Genomic DNA, 19,668 nt, shown 5'->3' with positions numbered 1-19,668 from the left:
GATTTCATCAAAAGAGGAGTAACATCGATAAAATTTTCACATGCCATTGGGCACACTCCACCATTTGTTTCACATGCAATTAACACATGATAACACATATAGTAAAAATATAGTGTAATATTATATTAACAACCAAATATTATCAAATCTCCCAACATTTTATTTTTATAATCGAACCAAGCTTACTACATAAGATGCATGGACCACTCTAGTGCATGGAGGGTCCAACAATCCAAGCTCTTGGGCCAAAAAGGGCTAAGCCCCTCCGACCGCCGGAGTGCCATGGGCGGGAAAGAAATATTTCATGACCCATGGCGGGAACTCCAAACGGAGAATCTCAGTTTCCCCGTGCTGCCGTTGCAACGAGTATAAATATCGTTTCATTACATGTCCTTATTTCCTTCTTAGAAAATGCGGAGTGGCTTTTAGGTCATTCTCTCTTTCTCTCCCTATTCCTCTCTATTTCCTTCTCGTAACTCTCCTCGTTTGTATACAAAGAAACCCTCGGATCAATGGCGAAACCCTCGAAATCGCAGGTTTCATCCGATGAGGCCTTATCGAATGGCTCAAACTCCTCCGAGGAAGAGCAACTGAACGATCAGATCAACGACGAAGAGGACGAGGAGGAGCTTGAAGCGGTCACGAGGACTGCCGTCTCTGAGGACGAGGATGAAGAAGCCGCTGACGGGGGCAACTCGCCTGCCACAGAAGACGATGCTGCCGGCGATAGCAGCGACGGCGAGGAAGACGAGGAGGTAGATTTGCAATTACGTTCTTTTTGACCCGTTTTACACGTGTCTCTGGTTTCTGTTTGGTGGATCTTTTTGTGGTTGCTTGGTCGCAAGGGTTTTGGTGGATTTCATCACTTTAGGGTTTCGCTCACTTTACTATTTGTTTGGCTGGTGAAGAAATTGAGGCTGTTGTGTTATGTGTTGTTTCGGTTTCCAAAAAACGGTGAATTCTTCCAAATCGAGCAAAATAGTGAAATCAAACGCATTGCGTGGGAGTGTTGCTGCATTGGTTCTGAACAATGAATTTCCTAAATTTAAAATTTAAATTATTTTATTTTCTCCATTTCTTAGCAACCAATTGGAAAATATGTAGAGGTGCTGTCATTTTGGTTTGCATGGATGTTTTTCCATGTTAGAAATTTTAGGGGTTTGTGAGTAGCTGGTGTTGATTTGTGACTCCGCTTCTCTTCAGGGATATGAGAGGGTTGTGATGTTTGAATTGCCATTTTTCACCTAGTCAGGTACCATTGGTTTGCTTGCATGGCAAACCAAGGGAAACTAAAGGTCTATCAAGTCTTGATGTTATTTTTAGGTTTTCTTAGTGGAAAGCTTGTCTCAATTAAGCCAGGCTGAGTTGAATACTGGTTTGTTCCTAGGCTGCAAAAACAGAGATGTAAAATTTCAATTTCTGTTATTTGCTGTGTATTCTCAGCATCAACTATAGTGGTTTCAACATCATTTGCTTTAATCCTGGATCCAGCATTGCCTTGATTTTTGAATCCTTTAGTGTTAAACTGGTAACATTTTGCCTTGTCCGGGTATAAGTTGATGAATAACGCTGTCAGGATATGTTTAATATGACTTTTTATCCTTTTATATATCATTATTTTTGTGGTAATTGTTTTTTTGGTCCAAATTGTAGGATGGAAATGCTGTGGGTGGCACTGAAATTAGCAAGCGTGAAAAGGCCAGGCTTAAAGAAATGCAGAAGATGAAGAAACAGAAGATCCAGGAAATATTGGATGCTCAAAATGCTGCTATTGATGCCGATATGGTGTGTTTGTCATACATACTTGAAAGACTCATTTTCCTACATGTTGTTGGCTTTGGTGTATTCAGTCTATTGAGTGTGATGGCCATAATCATTAATGCCTATTTTAATCGGCAGAACAATAGAGGGAAGGGACGCTTGAAGTATCTCTTGCAGCAGACAGAGATTTTTGCTCATTTTGCCAAGGGTGATCAATCCACATCTCAGAAAAAGACAAAGGGAAGGTATAAATGATGTTCATCTAAAGAGTAAAATTTCTTAATCTATCATATATGTTTTTTTTTTAATGATTATATGTTATTTATTAATATTTTTAAAGAAATCAGTCCTTGCTTCTTTTAATCCCAATTTTTTTAGTTAACACAATCAAGTCTTCTTATTGCTGGGATTATTTTGATCCTATTCTGTTGCCTTTTTCAAACCATACATAGCTTTCTGGTTGTTAAAATTATTCATTTAAATTGCTCTAACATTTAGCCACTATGGATTTGGAACTAATTTGATGTGGCTTGAAACTGAAATCAAGTATTGCTAAAAGCTATACAACGATCTAAACCGCAAAGTTGTTGGTTAGGCTTTGATTGTTCAGGTACAATGAATGTATTGTAGTTTAAATGGGTTAGACCAAGCTTAGGGAGGATATGTGCAAATCTTGTTAGCCTATTGGGTATTTTTCATCCTCTTTGTTATGTGTGTATCTTTATAATCTTATTGCTAATATTTTGCACTTACTTTATATAGCAATTGTATCAGGATTGAATTGTTTGGACTGGCTAAATGAAATCCAACTTGATGTTAAACTTCTGTCCTCGATCCTTTTTATTGTCATTTTTAAGCCTGGATAAACACATAGGTAGTTTGGTAAAAATATTCAATTCTACCTTGGTTTAATGATGGCTTTCTCCTCCTTTATTCCCAATCACTTAATTTAGGGGTCGCCATGCATCAAAAGTGACTGAAGAGGAAGAAGATGAAGAGTGCCTGAAAGAGGAAGAAGATGGTTTATCTGGGACAGGAAACACGCGGCTGGTGACACAGCCCTCATGTGAGCTTTCTCTCTCTCTTGGTTGATCTTTTGCGAGGATTTTCTTGAAGAGTAAATATATCTGCATAATGATTTTTGATAGACTTGAGCATAGAATGCATGTTTTTGATTGTTACATGACTTATGACTCCCTTCTGACCCTCCCTCTTTTGTGTTTTCTTTCCAGTGATCCTTTTTAGGATGTTATTTAAATCATCATAGATATGTTTAGGTACCATATCACTTTGTTGACATAAGTATGATGTGGATATGACTATATGAGATCCCACTGGTCTATGCTATTTGTTTTCCATGCATTGCTTTGCCTTGGGCTTTCTGGCTTTCATCTTTATTCTTATTGTCTTCTGTTGACTGGTCTAAATCTTGGTCATAGAATTTTCCTTTGGGTTAATTGGTCACCAACTGTGATGCACCTGAGCCTGATTCTAGCTGAAGGGAATTTTTAATCCATGATTCTGCAATCACCCAATTTTGCTGGGTTTTGATAGCATGCTGACCATTGACATTTTCATATAAATAAAATATATATTGTTTAAATTAATGCATATGCTGCCATGAAAAAGGCATTGTCCCTTTAGATCTTGCTGTTGTTTAAGATGCATTACAGTTTTTAAAAGGTGGTTATTGTTGTTGTGCCCTCCCCCCCCCCCCCCCCCCGCCCTTTTTTTTCCTCAGGTATTCAGGGAAAGATGAGAGATTACCAACTTGCTGGCCTAAACTGGCTCATACGGCTGTATGAGAATGGCATCAATGGAATCCTCGCAGATGAAATGGTATGCATGGAATTTGTGCCTTTTGGAATTCCCCCCCTTTCACTTGATTGCATCGGTTGACTTTCATCTTATGGGTAAACCATTGTCAAATTTGTTGTATGTTATCACAAGTGATTTTTTTTTCTATAACATCTCTTATGTGTTGTTTTATATAATCAATTTACTTTTGATCAATCAGAATATACTGACAACTTGGTATTCCTACCACCAGGGTCTGGGTAAAACATTGCAAACCATTTCTTTATTGGGTTATCTGCATGAGTTTAGAGGAATAACTGGTCCCCACATGGTTGTTGCCCCAAAATCGACTCTTGGCAACTGGATGAATGAAATTCGACGTTTTTGTCCAGTTCTGCGTGCTGTGAAGTTTCTTGGAAATCCTGATGAAAGGGTGTGTCATTCAGGCCCTGCTTTCAGAGTAATTCTTTTTTTATTTACAGTTTTCCACTGCACTTTGCTAACACTTCGTCTCTGCAGAGGCATATACGTGACAATTTACTGGTTGCTGGGAAATTTGATGTCTGTGTCACTAGTTTCGAGATGGCCATCAAAGAGAAAACTACATTGCGACGCTTTAGTTGGCGCTATATCATCATTGATGAAGCTCATCGAATCAAGAATGAGAATTCTCTTCTTTCAAAGACAATGAGACTATATAGTACGAACTACCGCCTTCTTATCACGGGTACACCACTTCAGGTACTAATTAAATATAAAAAAACATATATATTTTTCATTGGCATAGGAATTTGTCGAATTTTCTGTCATTCCAAATCTGGTATGAGGATTACTTTTAAATGACCGTCAACCTGATATTTAAGCTATAAATTAGCTCTTTAAGCAGGTAAAGCTAGGTTTGTAATTAAATGATAGAACTTCACTGATAGGTGTTATGCAACCATTAGATTGACTCTATTCAACTTCCTTTGGCATTTTTTTTCCTTATGGCCTTGTGAACTTACCATCTTTTTAATTCATGCTTGTGCTACCTTGGAGGTTTGTGTTTGGTTTCATTCTTAATATGTCATATATTTTTTTTCATGTTATTCTTGACCATTTTGTTGATATCTGAATAGTTTTCCATGACCTGTGCTTATGTAGGGTCCCGTGAATAAGCTTCATTTCCATATTCCCATTTTTAATTTGGATTCCTTGTTTTCTTGTTGGACTTAATTTAATGTGTCTATGAAAATGGTGTAGCTCCAAATCTTGAAGTAGGGTTGTAGCAACTGTAGCTGATTTTTTGTTTCTCACTTGTATGCTTCTGGTATACTGCGTTCACCACTTTAGTTTGGCACTCTTTATATATACACATACTCTTATTTGCCTATCCAATAAAAATAAAAATGAAAATGGTGTAGCATGTGACATCCTTGCTATCTTTTGCTATGTGCAGAACAATCTTCATGAACTATGGTCTCTTCTCAACTTTCTACTGCCCGAGATATTTAATTCAGCTGAGACTTTTGATGAATGGTTCCAAATTTCTGGAGATAATGACCAGCAGGAGGTTGTTCAACAGCTTCATAAGGTAAACCCAAGACCTCCTAATTTTTTAGCTCTACCTTATTTCATCTCATTTACTGAAATGGTTTCTGTATTTCTGTTTTTTAGGTCCTCCGGCCTTTCCTCCTTCGGAGACTGAAGTCAGATGTTGAGAAAGGCTTGCCTCCAAAAAAGGAAACAATACTTAAAGTAGGCATGTCTCAATTGCAGAAACAGTTCTACAGGGCTTTACTACAAAAAGACCTTGAAGTTGTTAATGCTGGTGGAGAACGCAAACGTCTTTTGAATATTGCAATGCAACTGCGTAAATGCTGCAATCACCCATATCTTTTCCAAGGTGCTGAACCTGGACCTCCTTATACGACAGGAGAGCACCTTATTACGAATTCTGGTAAGCTCTGCCTTCTCTAAATATATTGAGTTAAGCATTGGGTTTTATGGTTAATCAAAGACGATCAACCCTATCTCTTTTGTACTTATATGGCAGGTAAGATGGTTCTTTTGGATAAGCTACTTCCAAAGCTAAAAGAGCGTGATTCTAGGGTTCTAATATTTTCACAGGTCAGTTGCTGTCTGGAATCAAAATCTTGAGTTATGCATTCAGATGACTCCTGCAGACCCTTTTTTTGTATGCCTGTACATTATTCTATAACCTCATTTTCATTGTATTTAATGTTGTATTTTTGTGGATGGGGGACCTTCTATTTAAAATTCAGATGACAAGGTTGCTGGACATTCTTGAAGATTACTTGATGTTTCGAGGATACCTGTATTGTCGAATTGATGGAAATACAGGGGGAGAAGATCGTGATGCCTCCATTGATGCATTTAATAAACCCGGAAGTGAGAAATTTGTGTTCTTACTGTCAACTAGAGCTGGAGGTCTTGGTATCAATCTTGCTACTGCAGATGTTGTCATCCTTTATGACAGTGACTGGTGAGCATTTCTCCATTTTTTTTTCTTTTTCTTTTAGAATGCTAGGGAATTGTTATATTATTTACCAATCTGGTTGATCTCTTTATTGCACCGTAGGAACCCCCAAGTTGATTTGCAAGCACAAGATCGTGCTCATCGGATTGGTCAAAAGAAAGAAGTTCAAGTGTTTCGATTCTGCACAGAGGTTCATTTTGTTCTTGTGTTTTGCATTAAGCTATCTAAAGATATCATATATAAATGCTTATTTCTTCTTTCTGGGTTAATTATCAGTATACCATCGAGGAAAAGGTGATTGAGAGAGCTTATAAAAAATTGGCACTCGATGCTTTGGTGATTCAACAAGGACGGTTAGCAGAGCAGAAAAGTGAGCCATTTCTGCATTACAAGCTTGCTTTGCACTATGACATGCTAATTCATAGAACTAGAACCACTAACATTTTGTTGTTTTTGTGGGCTTTTGCAGCTGTGAACAAAGATGAGCTACTGCAAATGGTCAGGTTTGGTGCTGAAATGGTTTTCAGCTCCAAGGATAGCACAATTACGGATGAAGACATAGACAGGATCATTGCTAAAGGAGAAGAGGCAACAGCTGAGCTTGATGCTAAGATGAAGAAATTTACAGAAGATGCCATCAAATTTAAAATGGATGATAGTATGTGGATCCACTATCCAGGGCTCTCACTCATTATTTACTTATCTACTTTTGAAAGTTATGGGGCTAAAATATAATTTAACATTTATCCTGCTTTGTTCAGCTGCTGAGTTGTATGATTTTGATGATGAAAAGGTAGAAGCATTTTTATTCTCTTGCTAGATAGGCTTAATTATTGTTTTCCCTTGATACTGGTTTTAGGCACATTGGATAATCTAATAAGTATTGATTATCTATTCTTTGCTTTCTGTTGATGTAGGATGAGAACAAGTTTGACTTCAAGAAAATTGTCAGTGAAAACTGGATTGAGCCACCAAAAAGAGAGCGGAAGCGGAAGTAATTGTGAATTTTCAGTTGCCAACTTATGTTATAATTTTATGTTTTTCATTATCATTTAAGACATGTTTCCATTTTCTTGTCCTTTAAGTAGTTACTCAGAGTCTGAATACTTTAAGCAAACAATGCGGCAAGGTGCTCCAGCAAAACAAAGAGAGCCTAGAATACCGCGCATGCCCCAGCTGTAAGCATCTCTTTGAACTGATTGCTTTCTTGGATTGTAGTTGATGTTTTCATCTGCTTTATATGTTTTGCCTCTGTTTTTAGGCATGATTTCCAATTCTTTAACACACAAAGGCTGAATGAGTTGTATGAGAAAGAAGTGCGGTACCTCATGGTGTGTAATCTTTCTTGCCATGTCTTGCTGCTTTGGTGATCCATAACCTACTTTGTATGCACACTTTATTCATTTTTGTTTCTATTTTTTTTTTTAAATTTCACAGCAAACACATCAAAAGAATCAGTTAAAAGACTCCATAGATGTGGATGAACCTGAAGGTATTTTAATTCTTCTCTTTTAAGATGCTTCCTACTAATCTACTACCCTTTCGGTGAGCTCACTGCTAATTGAATATTGAATATTTAGACTTGGGAGATCCCTTGACTGCCGAGGAGCAGGAAGAAAAGGAGAGATTATTAGAAGAGGTGAGTAGACCATCTACTGTAGGGTAGGATCTGTTTTGGTTTCTTTTCTAATCTTTGACTTTTGGTGAATTGTAGGGATTTTCATCATGGAGTAGAAGAGATTTCAATACTTTCATTAGGGCTTGTGAGAAGTATGGCCGGAATGATGTAAAAAGTATTGCTTCTGAAATGGAAGGGAAGACAGAGGAGGAAGTTGAGAGATATGCAAAAGCCTTCAAAGAAAGATACAAAGAATTAAATGGTAAGTGATATTTAATTCTGTGCTATTGTAACCTTACAGTTGAGATGAATGTTTGGAGTCAGATATGCTGGGAAGTTTATTTTTATCACGTTCCTTTCTTTCCTTTCCACCTTTTTGTTTGCAGTGGGGATGCTTGTTAGTACATGTTGGCACTTCATAATACCTTGACTCTCATGTACAGCAGGCCTCTCATTCCACCTTTAGCTCATTGGCTTTCTAGTACTTGTTTATTTCCAAAAGGGGGAAAAAATTTAGTTATGTTAGGATGAAAAGAAGTTCCCCTCCCCAACTTATTTTCACCCCTTCTTGAGTTGGATCAGGTCAAACTGCAGTAGCATCCAGCAGTTAAATTGCTTGAATTTGTTTTCCTGGTTTCAAGAGAGAATTAGCTGGATCAGATTAGTGACTCACTGGAGTTGGATCACCCAGGCAATTTAGATGTTTGGAACACTGGTTGATATATTGTCAGATGCATCTTACAACATCCATTTGTTTTTCATCAAAATGGTGATTTTTTCGTCTGCTTTTAACCATTAAATACAATTTCTCCAGATTATGATAGGATCATCAAGAACATTGAAAGAGGAGAGGCTAGAATTTCTAGGAAAGATGAGATCATGAAAGCAATTGGGAAGAAGTTGGATCGCTACAAGAATCCATGGCTGGAACTAAAGATCCAGTATGGGCAAAACAAAGGGAAGTTGTACAATGAAGAATGCGATCGTTTTATGGTGAGAATTGCAATCATCTCTCTAGTTTGTTTGATACAAATGTTGGTGTGTTTTTGTTTGACGATTGATCTTCCGAGTGTATTCATGCCTCCATACTTCATGTAGATATGCATGGTTCACAAACTTGGATATGGGAACTGGGATGAGCTGAAGGCAGCATTTCGCACTTCTCCCTTGTTTCGTTTTGATTGGTTTGTAAAGTCTCGCACAACCCAAGAGCTTGCAAGAAGATGTGATACCCTCATTCGATTAGTGGAGAGGGAAAATCAAGAATTTGATGAGAGGGAGAGACAGGCACGGAAAGAGAAGAAGCTTGCCAAGGTATGATTATCTTACTTTGTCCTAGATGTTCCTGTATTTTATGATTATTTACACTCCTTTTGGATTTATTACCTAAATAATATGTAATTGATCAAAGTTCATCTACTCAACTCCTGAAATTTCAGAATATGACACCATCAAAGCGTGCCATGGCAAGGCAGGCAACTGAGAGCCCGACCTCTGTAAAGAAACGGAAACAACTGTTGATGGATGACTACGTGAGCTCGGTGAGTTCATCTTCTTGCTTTGTTTAATGTGGCATGAGTCTCTCTTATGAGTTGACCATCAAGTAACTGACTGCTTAATGGTTCTCTTTGCAGGGCAAGAGGAGGAAATGATATTTGAATGATCAAAATTTCCATTTTCTTATATTTTGTTAAGTTACAAGTATCATGGTATGAAGTTGCATTGGGGTTCTATAATTCTATCAGAATCTTCTCATTTTCGTTTTGGAATTGCTACCCAGGATCAACAGAAGCCATAATCTCACTGATGTGAGGGTTTAGGTGTATTTAACTATGTAGTAGTTATAGTAAGATGTATAAAACGAGGGTATTGAGGTTACTTTTGAAACCTCCAGTATTTTGTTTATTGGAGGGGATTTTGGTTAGTCTGTTAACAAGCAAATTGGCTTAGCTGTTCAGGAGGGTTATACTTAAAAAGATCCAACCTATTCCTTGCAAACATTGATGCAGGGGACATGTTTTAAATCCATGTAATCTAGCATGAAGTTTTATGGTAATGCCTAGAAGATGATATAAACACAATGTATGACCACTGTATTTCCACATTGGACCTTAGTAATTCTGAGTTTCTGAATGGGCTAATGATTTTTACTTTTACCGGAGTCGGATTCAGCCATTTTCCTGGGATGCCATTCTATTCCTTGCGTGCTTTAGGCGAAATGACTTTTCAGGCATATGCTTCAGTGAAGCTTTATTTCTGGTAGTCCGCCTGTAATGCCCCCCTTCATTTGCTTGCCTCCTTCCAGTCCAGAATGTCTAACTGTGCCAAGTCATCTTTTAAGCTTGGCTTCATCCTGGAAGCTACGGTTTCTAAGATGAGTCCCTTCTCCCCTTTGCATCTCCCCTTCTCTACTCTCTGGTGGAGAAAGGCCCTTTGAGCTTACGCAGACCATCGGCCTCTTTGATTGGTAGATGGGTGGGCCTGATGGTATGGGTATCAGATGTGGCAGAAAATCCCCTGGTTAGAATCAACCCGCAGAAATGCCCGGTCAAAGAAGGGCTTATTAGAACTCTGAAGAAAGTCTTTAGATCCAAGTTACGGCCTTGCAAAGATTAGGATGTGTACAACTGTTGTTTCTGTCTCTGATCCGTTGGGGTGAGTGAGCACCGGGGCTGGGGGTTTGTTGTGGTTCACCTGATGAAGCGTGTATGCCTTGATCAAACCGCCACTTGGTTAAATCATTTTTGGAAATTAGAATTGGATGATTAGACATTCAGTATTGTCAATTCCTGTGTTTTCAAAGATGGATAATGTGGATATTTCTTTGTAGGAACTAAATGTTTGGTTAACCAACAGTAGTAGTACTTCGTGTCTACTCCATTGGCGGTGGGTGCTTCTGATCGTCTATTCTGGGTTGGAGCAGGGTCTGTTTTCAAAAATAATTTAGTCCCACTGCCCTAAAGCCATTGCCTGTCCAGGTTTGAACTATCATTGCACAATAATTGTATTAATAAACTTCACTCCCAGAGCAGTATGATTGTGGTTTATAAACATCTTTTCCTTCTAAAACCTCTCTTATTTCTAGTGGGGTAAATGCCTCTTAATATTATTGATGCAATTATGCTACATATTACAGGAAATATAACGGGTGAAAGGGCTCCATGTAGCGCATATGAAATTGAAACTGACCTTTTTAGTCCGAGGGAAAAAAATCCATCATCATAATCATGGATTCATGATCAATTGCAAAAAACATCATTTGACAGGAAAAGAGATGGATAGGAAGAGGGGTTTATGTCATAGAGAATAATAATATGATGATGATGATCAAACCTTTTTTTTGTATAAGCCGAAAACACAGATGGACTGGACTCAGAAATCCATACACGATGGGAATGTAACAGGGAATAATGAGACACCCAAACCAAAAGCCACTAAAGTTTCCCCCCGAGATATAAGGACAAGTACAAAAGGGGCAAAAATTAGACATCGTCCCACCACCTCTTCTGTATCATCAACTTCAGAAAAACCCTAAATACATAGATTAACATGTTGCAGATAATGCAGAGGTCACCAGTGAATGCCCAAAATTACAATGCTGCTCCCATTTTCCCTATCCCTTCTTTGACTGCCTGCCTCTCTTCTTCCTTCATCACATAACTGGAATGGAAGATGCATTCCATTTCATACCTCTGAGGGAGTACTGATAATTATATAAGACAAGCAACAACAGTCAAAGTTGGATACAAGAACCCTTATTCTCCGGGTGAAAATGGAAACCAAGACAGTAAAAAGATGATATATATATCTGCAAATTTTCTTCTGCTCCTGTATCATGATCCTCTGAACCATAGAACAATTCTTCTCTACAAGACCAGACAGCAACATGAATTGGTTTTCACCCCAATTACCCATTTGTTCCGTCAAAGCTACCAACCACATTTGCTCGCTTTTTCTCTCTCCAATTCTCTCCCCACACTTTTGCCTCTGCAACTGCACGTTCTCTATCTAAATCCCGATTTCTTGGAGTTTCCCTTGCTCGCCCAGAACTTATGGGGATGTCTCTCTCAGTGTCCCTAGCTCGTCCAGCACTTATGGGGATGTCTCTCTGAGATTCCTGTCGCTCTAATTCATCCAAGCCCCATTTCCTCCCAGACCCACCATCAGCTTCACTCCTGCCTAAGTCTGTGGCAGTGCTCAAATCCCTTAGAGGATCTCTCCTCCTGAAATCAGGTGAATTCTTATGAGTGGAAGGGGAGCCAAGTCGGCCACCACGTCCAGGATTATCTGGGCTATCCAATCCATCTGGTAGGCTCCTCCTGTCATCCTTGCTCCTAGGAGTAGAGGGACCAACTCTATTACTCTGAGCAGAGGCTGCATTTGGGTCGTAAGTTTGGGAGGCTAAATATGTGAGCGCAGTCACAACATCCCCTATTAGAGGTCTTGTAGCTGCTTGTTCTTGCAAACACATGGCTGCGACTGCTAGAGCTTGGTAAAGTCCTCGCATTGGATAACGGCCTTGCAGTAGTGGATCAGCCATCTTAGGGAACTTCCTACGGTCCTTGAAAAGTGGTCGTGCCTACAGATTCATATCCCACAAAATAAAGGGAAAAAGAAGAGAAATCTTGTATAATAATAAATTGAGTATATGCAAGCATCACCTTCATGGAAATTGTTAAAAAGAAAAAGTACAATAAAAGCCAATAAATTGGGAAAATGCAGAAAAGAAACACTTACCCATGCAACAAGGTTATGCTCACCAGCAGCCCGATTGTTATCAATAGCTTTACGCCCTGTGATAAGTTCAAGGAAAACGACACCAAAACTATAAACATCAGACTTCAGAGTAAGTTGGCCAGTCATAGCATATTCAGGAGCGCAATAACCATACGTCCCCATCACCCTTGTGGAGACATGAGTCTTATCACCAACAGGTCCCAGCTTTGCAAGCCCAAAATCTGATAATTTAGGATGATATCCCTCATCAAGAAGGATGTTGGAGGATTTTAAATCCCTGTATATGACAGGAGGGCTTGCTTTATCATGCAAATACTCCAAACCTTTAGCTGCACCAGCAGCAATCTTCATCCTTGTGTTCCAGTCCAGAGGCTCCTTGTCTGGTGGAAGATCTGAAGACAGGCAGCAAATAAAGTAATGAAGTGCGATTTCAGAAAGTGGACTTATCTAATCAAACAATGTGAAATTATGAATGATTTTGGGAAAAATTGTGCAAATATGTTTTCCAACAAAACTCAGTTTCAGTGTAACTCTAAGCATTAGGGTATTTTAACATTAAATAAGTGCTGCTGCAATAGAATAAAAACTGAAAAATACTCAGCTAGTTGTCAGAAAGCATGACAAATTGTCTTATTCAGAAAGCAGAAACAGTTTGTTGGAGACATGGGTCATTTAGTTAGATTCAATTGACTATTCTTATAGAGGCTTGAACTTCAAAGAACAAAGCGGTTGGGAAACTTCATTAATTGTTAAACTGTTCCATTTCTGCATTCATGAACACATTCACTTCTCTAAAAGCCATCCTTGCAACATGATGAAATAAAGGTGATCTGAAACAATAGAACGCTTTATATACAAATACATATGGCACATATTATTGGCTCCACAAATTTGCTCTGCTTCTCTGCCTTGGTTTCTCTCATATCTTTCGTACTCTCTTGGGATGAAGTTGTTAAAAGGTTTATAGACCAAAGACCAGTAAATAAAATCATGGAATAAAGTCTCCGGCATTTTCTCTATAACAGGATTAAGGTTTTTAATTCTCTGAAAAGACCCTTGTTCCCAGTTCAACCTGCCCATCACTTGTTAAAGAAAGAAACCTTCATTAACAGTCTCTGGTGTTTCTGTTTTCTCCCAGAGATCATTTTGCCAATAGCCATCATTTTTTCAAGTCAAGTAACTCCTAGATTTCCACTGGCTATGAATGTGAATTAAGTCTGGAACCTGCTATTACCCTTTTGGTGGGTAGAACAATTACAGGATACTAATATCAGCATATGATGTTTTTGTGACCAACAACCTATTTTGATGCTTAGGTTTTTTTTCTTTATTTATTTGATCTCTTTTCTGGTTAGAAAAAAAAAAAGATTCAGCAATTATTTTTACCATGCATAGTCAATCAAGAGACCTGGGGAGATGATTGATCATATTCATCTACTTCCTCATAAAGCAGAAAATTTTCTGCATTATGGTCATATGGTGCTTCATATAATATATATACAAAACATTATCCAAAGTTCATGTCATAAATTCGGACAAGAGTTCTCAAAAGGTCGGTTTTATTGTATGACTAGAATGACAAACATTTTGCAACCACAGTTTCTCGTCATCTCACCTTTCTCAAAATACCATGACTGGATATCATTCTAGTGTAGTGCCCAACAGAGCCAAAAAGATAGAAATTTCTTATAAAAGCCAAAAAAAGAATAAAAAAATATAATAATAAAAAGATGAAAAGTCAGCTTACAAAGAGTTAGGTCATGTATGTGAAAATTTTATTTCTCCCAAGCAGGAACACGAAGAATACTACTTGTAGACATGAAAGGAAACACGCAATATTAGTATCCAACAGTATGAAAGAAAAATCCTACTATCAGCAACCAATTTTAAGCTGTTGGCATGAGCAGAAAGTTACAATTTTTTTTTCCCTTATAATAGGCAACAGAAAGTTACAAATTATGCTTAAAAATATAACAGAAAATTCCATAGCAATCAAATGATTGAATCTGTGGTCAGAATTCAGAACTAGTCAGTCTAACTTAAAAATTGTAGTCTGATGTCGTACAACCTCACTTCCATGCTAGCCTTTTCTTGTTTTTCTTTTTTAATATAACTTTTTTTTATAGGATCCATACTAAGATGTTAATGATCATTTAATATGCTTTTGGACTTTTATGTATCAACTAAAATTTTGCATCAATAGTATTATCAAAATAAATTCACACAATATATAGCAGATTACATTGAAAGTATGCACCATGTTAAGATGCATTAAAAAAAGTACTTGCACCACTAAAATGATTTTAGTATCAATATTATTATCAAAATAAATTCACACAATATTTGGCAGATTGCATTGAAAGTATACATCATGTTAAGATGAATTCAAAAAAGTACTTGCACCACTAATATGAACCACATCAAGATTTTTTCAAAAAAGGTTATTTGCACCATTTATTCTTTTAATGCTTTCATCAGGTTTTTTTGATAACCACTACCTTACACCAGTTCTTGTTGATCAGTTTTACAAAGTGTTTCTACTAGTTCACTCCATTTTACAACGCCTTCACACAAACACACACACAAAGTGTCAATTATTCTTTTAGTATCATGAAAGGTTACAAATGGTTACTACTATTTGGGTCATGACTAAACTACCACAAGAGTTACTACTACAACTACTTCAAAGAATTGATGCTGCTGCTGCTACTATTACAAAGGGTCATGCCTGCAACTACAACAAAGAGTTAATACTACTACCATACAAAGGGTCATGACTACCACTTCAACAGAGAGTATCATTAGTGCTACTTCAAAAAAGTACTACTATTGCAAAGTACTACTATTGCAAAGAACTACTAATTCAAAGAAGTACTACCACTAGTACTTCACATTAGCACTACTACTCCTTCAAAACACTGCCACTAATTCAAAGAAGTAACTGATGTTTCAAAGAATCACCACCACTGCTTCAAAGACCTACTACTTTAAAGAACTACTACTACTGCTACTACTTCTACAAAGAACTCCTTCAAAGAATTGCTAAAAGTATTACCAATCCTACTACTACTACCACACCAAATCTGTAGTAGGCCAAATTTGATAATTAGTACTACCAAGCTACCACTGCTATTGTGCTAAACTCTTGTTACTGCTTGTGGCATTACACCAAATTACACTACTATCATGCCAAATTTCAAATGCTGTTACCATCACTGCTACTGCTAAAAGAATATTGCCTGAAAATCCTTTCAGTTCAACTTCCCAACAGAATTATCTAAGTTAAGCTTGATCTTGACTCTGGAGGAGTCCACATTTACCCAATCTTGTGAGAGGGATTTGAAGAGCATATTGCCTTCCATTGCCAAATAATAAAATGTTAAAATGTTCTCTCATGCATATTGGTTATCAGATCCAATAGATCTTCAATAAGCTTTAAAATAGCTTGCAATTCGAAATATTCCCCTCATCTCCTTAAGTTGGTGAAAATGCTCCCATCGAAAACCTGCAAATGTTATACAGGGGTTCTTCAACCAACTATGCTAAATTCTTCCAGAAGGTTCAAGATTTATGTGTGCTTCGCAACTTCAAGGCCAAATCCTTTCACAAGGTTTTTGAACAATTACTTGAAACTCCAAAAAAGACCTTCAATAATTGAACATGGGGCAATGTTTTTTCTCTTTGATAGGTAGAACAAAGTAGTACCTATGTGACAATTGGAACTTTATATACTAGAGCTCTTCTTCAACCATTGCATTTGTGGCAATCTATACAATGAGAATGGACAATCTTGTAGGTCAGACTTTTTTAATCGTTTTAAATTTTAATTTCACTAATTAGCTTTGATCTTGGGTGTGTTAATAACTACACAGCATCATTGACAATATTTAGGTAACAAAAATTTACACTGAATAAATTCAGTGGAAGTGTGTAAAGAAACAAGTGCACAGTCAAATGGAATCACCACAAATATCCTCTCCCATGATCGCATAAATTATTCCTATTCAACCTCCAAGAGCACCCAAGGAACAAAAGAAAACTTCTGGTCAGAAGTATTGTTGGCCAAGCATTTTTCATAAACTGTCCCTATTCCTTCATCATTCTAAACTTTGGAGAAGCAACATGAAGACAACACCCTTATAAGTTGCATTATTTGCACCTAAAATGGTAACCAAAAAAATCCTCTGACATGCCAGTATATCAGTTCAGTTATATGCTGCTCATGCATGGATTTATGATATTGAGCTTGAGTCCACTTAAAAAAAGCACAAAAAAATAAATCGTATTCATAAATCAGGTTTAATTATATAAATGTTTGAACTAAAGACCTTTCTTTATAAGGATTTAACTCAATTGAAAGAGGTATATATAGACACACACTAATACGATAAGTGCATAAATGCTTGCAATAATTCCAAAAAGAAGGAAAAAAAACCAAACTCAAGCCAGAACCAACAGTCAGAAATTAATCTGTGATGTCATATAAACAACAGTTTTATAATTCTAAGAACCTATTCTGTTTATCTCAAACGCCTAAGATCTTGGTGGACAAATAAAAGGCTAAGAAACAAGCTCAAGATAAGCATTCCTCCTGAACATGCAAATCAAGTTTCACACTAAATCAAATGACAGCATGGTTGATCTACATGCAAAAAATAGCAAAACTGTCTTTTGTTATTTATGGGTTAATAACTAGTGCACAAAAGGCAGGCAATCTAACCATGTAAATGATCCTCCAATGATCCCAATGGCATAAACTCATAGACAAGCAGACGTTGGTCCCCATCAGCACAATAACCAATCAAGTTAACAAGGTTTGGGTGATGTAAGAGGCTAAGCATGAGAACCTCCACCAAGAATTCTCTATTTCCTTGAAGGCCATTTCGGTCAAGTTGTTTCACAGCAACTACCTGCAAATACAATAATTCATTGAACCAAAAATCAATAAATACCAGATGAGACACAGTGATTAACATTATTCAGCAATCCATATTCCATATATAAAAGATTAGGCAAAACAAAGTGAATTTGTGCGTTTATTTACAGAAAAAAATCTAGCATATATAGTATAGTGACTACAACTGAACATTTAAATCAGTTGTCTTTCAATGAATATGCTTCATTATGTAGAATTATGGACCTCTGTATTCAACCAATCATAGCTTACTTGTCCAGTGCTCTCTAAGCGACCTTTGTAAACACGCCCAAACCCTCCTTCACCCAGCAGAGACTCTGGCCTGAAGTTCTTTGTGGCAGCAGCAAGCTCCCGAAACGTAAATGTTTGTGCAGCAATATGTGCTGTTGGTCCATCTTTTGGAACTGCAGGTTCCTTCTTAGAATCAGAACCGCTCCGAGATTTTGATTTGTCTACATACATAAGCTAATCAGATAACGCGCAGCGGAAAAAGAGGCAAATAAAATATTTTAACATGGACTAAAATACATACAGGCCATGATACTAGAATTATCAAATATAATTTAAAGTCCAAGGGCATATAATTTTTAAGACTACTAGAAACGGAGGTTCAGAGTCTACACATTGTGAGTTTACTCAATAACCTTTTAAAACTAAAATGAATTAGGCATGAAGTTCACTTGGCACTGCAATTCAAAACCATAAAAGTGCTCTATTCCTTGGATTTCTCAGACATGAATAATCAAGTTGAATTGTTAATTTCACATGTGGATTGGCCATAATAAGAAGTGGCATGTATCTTAACCATCTTCACATAAAAGTTCACATTTCTCATATTTGGTTCCATCTTCAGCAGATGGCGTCCAAGTCAAAATTTTCAATTGGATTAAGTTTATCAGCATCTACGTCTGCGGGACTTTCTACAATTGGCTAATTAATAATCACAAAATATTAACAAAAGTACAAAATGTTTAGAATTTCTATAACAAAGAGCAGATCCTCAAAACAGTTGTCGACGGCATAGCACTAGGGCAAAAATTAAAAAATATGAACAATAAGCAAATCCAAACACCAGCACCCCATCATTCAGCAGTGACAGTTCAAGCTAACCAACCCCAATTTAGCAATCATCCACCTCACAAAAAACTACTAGAGATGAATCAGATCAAAGTAACAATAAATCATAACAACAAAACACTGAAAATAAAATTTAGAAAACACGAAATTCAAATTCAACACAGTTAAACTATACCCAGAAAAAAAAAAAACCCCATAAAAAATTAAAAAGAAAAAAGAGCGAAAATCAATTCCAAGAAAAGAGGGTTCACCTGAACTAACTCTGGTCACATGATGAGACTGAGCAGATGAGCCGTCCTTAACTGAATCCTTCTTGGCCACATCTTTCTTCACTCCATTACCCTCCTTGTTGGATGATCCGAAACAAGGAAAACACCCACCCATATCAAATCGGACCCAAATCGAACAAACCCAATAAAGAACAAAGCAGCTCACCTCTTTCAACACCCTCCCTTCATCATCTCCTCTCTCACAACCCCCCACACCTCAAAATTCAATCACCCACTCTCTCCCTCTACAATCCTCACTACTCATTCAACGCTTCTCCGCCGTTCCTCTCTCTACTCTATCTCTCTAACATCAAACCCTCCATGCCTGCGAAGAAGCAGATCAACAAATCGAAGAAACTGATGGTGGTGGAAGACAAGGTAAAGAGGAAAAAAAATATGAATAAATAAATGAATGCGGAAATAAAGAGAGTTTTGGAGGCTAAAACCGAATTATCTTAATAATGGAGGGTTTTGTGAGATAATTAGGTGAATAATGTTTTGAAAATATACGAAAAGACACTGTAGTCTCCGTATTTACAATTTTCGCCATACCGTGATATAAGGAGAAATTACAGCTCGGTGAGAATGATGATGATGATGGTCGGATCGTGGGGCCCACATAATTTTTTGGCGCTGCGCTTCCACACTTTGTGATGGACATTCTTAACACATGTTTAATACTATTTTTTCCTTTGGTAATGATTGCGTACGGTCCACCCCTGCTTTGGGTTTTGTAGAGATCTTCCTTCTCCGCCGTCAGATGGGGGTAGTTTAAAGCTGTGACGTCCACCACACTTGATCCAACGTCAAGATTTTTTATAGTTTTTCTAGAAAATTTTTATTTTTATTTTAAAAAAATTGGGCAATAGTACCTGTACCATGTGATACTCATACTTAAGTAGTTTGTCCAACAAATAAAATATATTTCTAATTTTTTTATTTTAGAACATTTACATAATTTTGAATAATTCTCTTTGAAAAGGTAAACTTTATAATCTTTCAACATGAATTTAGG

The 19,668-nt window shown here is 37.3% G+C and overlaps 2 protein-coding genes across 5 annotated transcripts; one reads left to right on the top strand and one right to left on the bottom strand.

The window, feature by feature from the left end:
* The first annotated feature begins 222 nt into the window (after positions 1-222).
* On the top strand, positions 223-9,759 carry LOC100244281 (ISWI chromatin-remodeling complex ATPase CHR11). Of its 4 annotated transcripts, XM_002275751.5 has the most exons (25): positions 223-755; positions 1,654-1,785; positions 1,900-2,006; positions 2,715-2,827; positions 3,503-3,600; positions 3,812-3,991; positions 4,078-4,299; positions 4,997-5,131; positions 5,215-5,497; positions 5,594-5,667; positions 5,823-6,043; positions 6,140-6,227; positions 6,314-6,407; positions 6,507-6,695; positions 6,799-6,830; positions 6,955-7,031; positions 7,126-7,215; positions 7,299-7,368; positions 7,475-7,529; positions 7,618-7,676; positions 7,752-7,917; positions 8,470-8,648; positions 8,754-8,969; positions 9,095-9,196; positions 9,290-9,759. In XM_002275751.5, exons 1-25 carry the CDS (start codon positions 513-515, stop codon positions 9,305-9,307), a joined length of 3,243 nt encoding a protein of 1,080 aa, XP_002275787.1. In that variant the 5' UTR covers positions 223-512; the 3' UTR covers positions 9,308-9,759. The 4 variants fall into 4 exon arrangements, with proteins under 4 accessions (XP_002275787.1, XP_059592779.1, XP_059592778.1 ...); XM_059736796.1 differs by having other exon boundaries at positions 335-755; positions 9,095-9,759; XM_059736795.1 differs by having other exon boundaries at positions 335-755; positions 1,654-2,006.
* Positions 9,760-10,970: 1,211 nt separating this feature from the next.
* Positions 10,971-19,100, bottom strand: LOC100249446 (serine/threonine-protein kinase PBL27). Its single transcript, XM_002275395.5, has 5 exons — positions 18,636-19,100; positions 17,560-17,759; positions 17,113-17,302; positions 12,393-12,784; positions 10,971-12,234 (listed from the first exon to the last, which is right to left on the bottom strand). The coding sequence occupies exons 1-5, from the start codon at positions 18,766-18,768 to the stop codon at positions 11,563-11,565; spliced, it is 1,587 nt and encodes a 528-aa protein (XP_002275431.1). The 5' UTR covers positions 18,769-19,100; the 3' UTR covers positions 10,971-11,562.
* Between the last annotated feature and the right edge of the window lie 568 nt (positions 19,101-19,668).

This window comes from Vitis vinifera, chromosome 5 (assembly GCF_030704535.1).
Source record: "Vitis vinifera cultivar Pinot Noir 40024 chromosome 5, ASM3070453v1".
In the NCBI taxonomy this organism is placed as follows: domain Eukaryota; kingdom Viridiplantae; phylum Streptophyta; class Magnoliopsida; order Vitales; family Vitaceae; genus Vitis; species Vitis vinifera.
The sequence above is the reverse complement of the archived record's forward strand: the minus strand, read 5'-3'. Positions and strand labels throughout refer to the sequence as shown.

What these genes read in the sequence shown, in the direction of transcription:
- LOC100244281 (XM_059736794.1), top strand. Translation starts at nt 513, where the DNA reads ATGGCGAAACCCTCGAAATCGCAGGTTTCATCCGATGAGGCCTTATCG. An exon ending in CAAATTTAAAATGGATGATA is followed by an intron (nt 6,696 to 6,798) that starts GTATGTGGATCC and finishes TGCTTTGTTCAG; the next exon opens with CTGCTGAGTTGTATGATTTT. An exon ending in AAGAAGTGCGGTACCTCATG is followed by an intron (nt 7,369 to 7,474) that starts GTGTGTAATCTT and finishes TAAATTTCACAG; the next exon opens with CAAACACATCAAAAGAATCA.
- LOC100249446 (XM_002275395.5), bottom strand. Translation starts at nt 18,768, where the DNA reads ATGGGTGGGTGTTTTCCTTGTTTCGGATCATCCAACAAGGAGGGTAAT. An exon ending in TGTGACCAGAGTTAGTTCAG is followed by an intron (nt 17,760 to 18,635) that starts GTGAACCCTCTT and finishes TTATGTATGTAG; the next exon opens with ACAAATCAAAATCTCGGAGC. An exon ending in GCTTAGAGAGCACTGGACAA is followed by an intron (nt 17,303 to 17,559) that starts GTAAGCTATGAT and finishes TTGTATTTGCAG; the next exon opens with GTAGTTGCTGTGAAACAACT.